This window comes from Cherax quadricarinatus, chromosome 58 (assembly GCF_038502225.1).
Source record: "Cherax quadricarinatus isolate ZL_2023a chromosome 58, ASM3850222v1, whole genome shotgun sequence".
Lineage (NCBI taxonomy): Eukaryota > Metazoa > Arthropoda > Malacostraca > Decapoda > Parastacidae > Cherax > Cherax quadricarinatus.
Window position 1 is genome coordinate 3,888,948 of NC_091349.1, and position 6,983 is coordinate 3,895,930.

General features: G+C 38.5%; 1 protein-coding gene across 10 annotated transcripts; it reads left to right on the top strand.

The window, feature by feature from the left end:
* The first annotated feature begins 81 nt into the window (after nt 1-81).
* LOC128697999 (activating signal cointegrator 1) lies at nt 82-5,584 on the top strand. 10 transcript variants are annotated; one of them, XM_053789988.2, is made up of 4 exons: nt 82-260; nt 711-802; nt 3,339-3,411; nt 3,522-5,584. In XM_053789988.2, exons 3-4 carry the CDS (start codon nt 3,389-3,391, stop codon nt 5,155-5,157), a joined length of 1,659 nt encoding a protein of 552 aa, XP_053645963.1. In that variant the 5' UTR covers nt 82-260; nt 711-802; nt 3,339-3,388; the 3' UTR covers nt 5,158-5,584. The 10 variants fall into 10 exon arrangements, with proteins under 10 accessions (XP_053645963.1, XP_053645961.1, XP_053645968.1 ...); XM_053789986.2 differs by having other exon boundaries at nt 82-246; XM_053789987.2 differs by lacking the exon at nt 82-260 and adding an exon at nt 287-556.
* The last annotated feature ends 1,399 nt before the right edge of the window (nt 5,585-6,983 follow it).

Here is a 6,983-nt window from a genome sequence, read left to right on the forward strand (position 1 = left end):
TACCGTGACTGGAAAAATACACAAATAACCCGCCCATTGGTGAATAAAACTTATGAAGTTATGACGACGTTACAGTCCAACTTAAGATAAGATCTTGTTCGGATTTTTAACTCCAGAGGGTTTGTCACCCAGGATAACCAAAGAAAGGCAGTGCGTCATCGAGGAACTGTCTGAGAGTGGCCCTTACAAACCCAAGAACAGCAACTAGTACAGTCATCAGAACTTTAATGGTTTAGTGGGAAGCCGGTTAGTAAACTTAGGTGAGGGTGTTGGCGTCCAGCTCTGCTGGGGCTTGACAGTGGTGTCCACCTGATCTGACTGGGAACTTCTTTTTTTCTGTTTACAAAGGAACTAAAGTTCCTTTTCTTTCATTGCCCAACTCTGAGCAATATATCTTTCCTGTGCACGGGAAAAGCGGGTTGGATACTGTGTAAGCTGTCAGTGGCCTCTTAAACCCAACAACAAGAGGAAGCTAGTCATCAAAAGAAACTTTTAAGTAAACTACATATTTCCTGAAGAGGAGGAAAAAATAAGCAATATAAGGTTTTGATTATCTGTAAAATCAAGCTTTTTTCAGTTTTGTTCGCATATAAAACTATAATAGTTTGTGCTTGGTATAATAGTGTTAAAATAGCTGCTTGATGTTTGCGTGATTTTTTTTTATTTTGATATTACAGTACCTAATATTTGACCCATATTGTCCTTTGCAGGCGGTTCCTTGATGCTAGTGAAGAGCTTTTGATCCAAGGAATTAGAGCTACCCCACTCCTCGGATCAAACCTGATTACTTCCTATTTTCCAGGTGCTGTATGGTCCTTATGTTGTTTGATCCCGTGAATATAATATTAATGGATTCATTTCACTCAAAAACACAAGAATAAAAGAACCTTGCAGTAGGCCTCCTGACCCATTCTATGCAGGTTCAACTCACACCCACTCATGCATCAATCCGACCTTTATTTAACCACCCAGTTTTTACTTCAGTGATGCTACCATAGAGTTTGTTCTACTTATCTATAACTCTTTTTGCCAAACCAATATTTCTCAATATCCTTTCTAAACCTAAATTTGTTCAACTTGAATCCTTTACTGCAAGTCCTGTCCTGGTTAGGTACTTTCAGTATGCTATTTATGTCCTTTAATCTATTCCTGTTTTCCATTTGTACACTTATATTATATCTTCCCTAATTGTTCTTTTCATAGAATGAAAATTTAGTTCCTTCAGCCTGTCTTGTTGGGAAACATTTCCGATACATGGAATCAACTTCAGCATCCTTCACTGTATATTTTTGAGTGCATTTAAGTCCAGTCTTTAATATGGGAATCAAAGCTGAACAGTATAATCTAAATGAGATCTCACCAAAGATACTGTATATAAAGTTGAAGTATATATAACATTAGGATTACTATTATTTATACTTCTTGCTCTGAAGCCAAGAATCTTAGCTTTATTGTGAATATTTATGCACTGTTATCTTGGCTTTAAATTTCTGGTGTAAATCTTGGTATTTGATACCGACAAAGTGGTTTAAAAGAATAAATGAGCAAGTATTCACCAGGGTTTCTTAATCAATTCTGCATTTACTTGGGCTAAGATCTACATTATTTAGCTTATAAGTACCATAGTTATTTTCTTTTCCTAGCATTAGATCCTTACTTTTTCTACATTCATCTGCACCTGCTACTTCTCTGATGACCCATTTTAGTGTCATCGGCAAAGTTACTTATGTCTATTTATTCTCTCATCTATTTTCTGTACTGTTTATGTATATTGTGAACACCAAGGCAACAAAGATCCCACAACTGACCTCTGTGGCACATCGCCTAAAAGGGGTCCTCATTCAGATTTCTCTCTATTTATGCACACTATTGCTTATTGGTCAGTCATGACTTGACCCAGGAGATAATTTCTCATCCTGTACCATGTGCTGCAATATTCTTCATCCTCTCCTTTGTGGAACTTGGTTTAGGCTTTATGTATTTGGATTATTTTCAGATAATCATCAAGGCCTTCTACACCCTTATAAAACTGGAAATTAATTGCCCGGTGGCCTGGTGGCTAAAGCTCCCGCTTCACACACGGAGGGCCCGGGTTCGATTCCCGGCGGGTGGAAACATTTCGACACGTTTCCTTACACCTGTTGTCCTGTTCACCTAGCAGCAAATAGGTACCTGGGTGTTAGTCGACTGGTGTGGGTCGCATCCTGGGGGACAAGATTAAGGACCCCAATGGAAATAAGTTAGACAGTCCTCGATGACGCACTGACTTTCTTGGGTTATCCTGGGTGGCTAACCCTCCGGGGTTAAAAATCCGAACAAAATCTTATCTTATCTTATCTTAACCTGGAGTTTACCTGGACCATGTCAAGGCCGGTAATAGTATAATCAAATTAAGGATTAAATCTAAGAAGTACCTAGTTAATGAACTTTCAGACAAAAAGGAAAATATTTGGGTAGTAAATTGCTGTGTAGCGAAGTATTATTATTGATTGCATTATTGGATATTACCAGTTATACGTAAATCATGACAGTTTACTGAATCGTGATATTCGAAGTTATCCACCCATTTAATGTATTCCATTGAGCTCGTTCCATCTGTCTGGTTCATCCAACCCATCCCATTCCATCTATTCATCTATTATTTTCCATCCATCCAACCCATTCCATCTATCCAACTCATTCCGTCTATCTAACCCATTCCATCCATTGAACCCATTCCATTCATTAAACCCATTCCATCCATTTGAACCCATTCTGCCCATCCAATTCCATCCAGCCTTTCATCCATAAATTATCACTTTAAAGGTATTAGAGCCATTTAATCATATACTGCTACTTTTTGGGAATGTTAAGAGCCACTGAGAGCTTTTACCATATTGATCCCTGCTTCCTAATGTATGGGAAGAAGTATTGCCCAAAGCTGGGCAATGAAAGAATAATGGACAGGATTTCCCACTGCCAATAGGAACAGGAGCAAAATGTTCCCGATTAGGTCAGGTGGACCTACCCTTACCTAAACCCCAGCAGAGAAGGACATTTGCATTCTCACCTGAATCAGTAACTCTTCAGACCCAAACTATAATCCTCCAGAGAGCAGAAAAATGGAACTGATGAATGGTGTCCCTTTTTTAATGTGCCCAGAGAACAGAATAAGATGAGAACATGTGTGCCAGCGAGAATGGGGGAAAATTTGTCACCAATGCTCATGAGAGAGTGATACATCTGCTCATCACCAAGGCTGGTACAAGAGTCAGTTAAATCATATACTTTATATTAATTTTTAAAACTGTTAGTTTTATGTATTCACATGTCCTTTAAATTAAAACTGTTAATTTCAGCCATTTGTAGATGGTGTCAAGTTTATTGTGGGAGAAATACCATAAATAAAATGTCCTGCATGGAAATGCCCAAGTAAGCACACTATATTATTGTGAATATTCTGAGAGATACCATCATTATTGTCCTGCATGGCGACATCTTAGTAGGCATACAATATTTCATTGTGATTATTCTAATTTCAGGCACTTACCTAGCTGGAGAAGAATGGCATCACTAGAGAAGTGGGCTTGTGAAGAGCTGGAGAAGTTGGGGATACATGATCCTGGAGATATTGTACGATACCTACAGCCCATAGAAAACCCAGTGGAGGTTGAAGAGTATTTAATATCAATGTTGGATGTGAACAAGTCATCTCATCAGAAATTTATTGAAATATTCTTGAAGAAGCAGGAGGAGGCAAAGTCAAATGTGGACTCCAGGTTTTACCGGAAACCTGATTTGGAAGAAAATATGGGATTCAAAATGAGTGAAAACAAGAAAAAACAAAAAAATTTAAAAGAAAATGGGGTGCCTAATGGTAAAAGTCAAAAAGAATTGCCCTCTGCTGCTGGTTCTAGTATTCCAAGTTTGTCAGGTGTAGGGAAGAAGAAGACAAAGTTTGTTAACCTATACTCAGATGAAGGACAGGATAGAGATGTAGTTCTTTTAAGTGGAAGGCACAAGTGTGATTGTCAAGCAAGTAAACATAAACTTATAAACAACTGCCTTAAGTGTGGTCGAATTGTCTGTGAACAGGAAGGTTCAGGGCCATGTCAGTTTTGTGGAAACCTGGTAACTACAAAAGAAGAAAAAGAAATTCTTAGGCGAGGCTCCCGGAAATCAGAGGTACTTCAAAAACGACTTCTTAGTGAGAAAAATGCTGTTGTCATTGAACCCACAGCTGAAACTGGACAACCATCTGAGACCTTAAAGAAGGCCATTGAGCACAAAAACAAGCTCTTGGAGTATGATCGCACAAGTGAGAAGAGGACCAAAGTTTTTGATGATGAAAATGATTACTTCAATATTAGTTCTCGTTGGCTGAGTCAGGAAGACAAGATGCGACTTCAGAAACGAGAAGAGGAACTTAGAAGCAAAATGTATGATAGGAGCCATCAGAAATTTACTATTGACTTTTTAGGCCGAAAGGTTGTTGCTGATGATAATATAAATGGTATTTATGATCCAGATGATCCTTTGGTTAGAGAGATTCTTGAAGGTAAAACTAATGACATATTTTCAGCCCCAGATAGAGAAGAATCTAGCCCATTAGTCGAGGTAAGTCGCCCTGAGTATATGGAAACTGATGTTAGACCTGGTAAAGGACAGGGTAGTAAGTTCAGAGGGCTTGATACCAAACTTCGTGTGCAGGACCGTGAACTACAGGAAATGACAGATGAAGGAATGTGTCTGAGCATGCACCAGCCATGGGCATCACTGTTGGTGGCTGGAGTTAAAAGGCATGAAGGAAGAACATGGTACTCTCCTCACCGAGGAAGGCTGTGGATTGCAGCTGCTGCAAAGATGCCGACTCCAGATGAGATTAAACAAATGGAACATGCGTACAGTGTTCTTTTAAAGGATGAGAATCTGCCATTTCCACATCATTATCCCACTGGCTGTCTCTTAGGATGTGTAGATGTAATAGATGTTCTTCCACAGGAAGAGTACCGTAAGGTACACCCTGACGGAGAAAGTGATAGTCCCTATGTCTTTGTCTGTGAAAATCCACAGGAAATGATACTCAAGTTTCCAATTAAAGGGCAGCATAAAATATACAAGTTGGATCCTAAAATCCATCAGGCAGCAAAAAAAGCAGTAAGGGCAAGAGAAGAATAACATATATGGTATAGGTCTTAGATTTTTTTTTTTAATGCACCGGCTGTATCCCACCAAGGTAGGTGACCTAAAAAGAAAAACCAGATTTTTTTTTTTTAAATTTAGTAATTAATACAGAAAGGGTTACTGGCCCCTTGCTCCTGAGATTTTTCTTGCACTAATACTGAAGGATGGGTGGGGGAAATTGATTTGTGTTGTCAGTGCCCTTCTGTAGAGACAGCAAAAATATTAGTGATATTGAATGTGTTACCTTCTTTGGGTCACCCTACCTCAGTGGGAAAAGGCAAATATGGGAAGACAAAAATTTACTTATTTTGTTAAAAACAGACTTAGTGGACACTATAATTGTATTAGCAGTGTAGTTCTATTATTGTTCGTGCATACAGCACTGACATTTGACAACTATAATTAAACTGAATCAAGTATATGTTGATTTTGATTAAGTGTTAAATGGTTTATTTTTCATAAATACAAATTATAATTTAGCATACAGTATCTTGTATATTTAATTTAATGCATAAGGATTATGTTCCTCGAATTCTTTGATTAGCTTTATTTTGCACCTCAGTAATCAAAAACTTACTGAGCCGCAAAACTGGTCCAGGAACTGGGCCCACGTTTTGCTGACTAAGCAAGTGAGGTACTTTTATGCAGTATCTGTTGTGTTAATGGTTCTGGGATCATTGCCCATGTGGTCCAGTCTGAGATTACAGTAGTGATGAGGGGGAAAATCAGTGGACAGTCATAATGATAAATTATGAGTGTAGGCATTTTCATATTTCCAATTATTCCAGGCATGGGATTATGAGTTTGTGTTCACAGTCTTTGCATAAGAAAAGATGTCAAACATTTCCAGTTGTCCTAGGTTTGAACCTATCTTCTTTAGATGAGTCATGAGCCACCATGAAGTGGGGAAGTATAGTACTAAACCCATAAGGGGTAATCAAGCTTTGCCTGAGGAAGGAAAGAGAAGTGGTAGCTTCTAGGATCAAGATCCTTTCACCAGCATTGAGGTAATCCGTGAAAGGTTGAGCATCTTGTGTTACACCATGACCGAGTCATGACCGAAAACAACTAAAGGTGATGATTATCATTGTATGTTCACAAAAAGTGCTAAACCCAAAGGATAAAGGTACAGAAATTAATTCCTCATAGTATGTCAAGGCATTTTCCTAAATTTAGAAGAACTCTGATAGAGTGTAATATATGTATTCCTGGAAGGTGTTGAAGGATCATTGTTTTTATAGTTTGGTTTTGTGCTGTATTAATATAGTGATGCAGTAGTTGCCAGGACAGGGGGGTGGGGATACTTGTATACAGGAGGGCCCTGCATATACAGCAGGTTAGGTTCTGGACAACTACTGTAAAGCAAAAATCACTGTAAAGTGAAACATTTTTTTGTTTTCACTTTCAAATGCATATAAAAGCTTGATAACATGTTTACACTATCATATATTAAGCAAGCAATAGAGCTAGGCCTAAAAAATGCACGCACATACAGTACACACGATACTTACCTTAATTAAAATATTTTCGTCCTTAGCTTATAGTGAGTGGTGAGTATATTTATTGTAGGAAGTCTGAATAAATGAAGAATGGGTATAATGAAAACCCCTGTATTAGCGAAATGCTCTAAAGCGAAGTGCTGTGAAGTGAGGCCCACCCATATTGAAATAGTTGGATTGACATGTCTAATAGTATGGACCCTTCAGGGGAGGTCCTTGATGCTGGTGAGGGGCTCTTGATCCAAGGAATTAAGATTTGTTTTTTCCCCTTGGATAGAACCTGATTACCTCTTATTCCCCAGGCACAGTATGACCCCTACA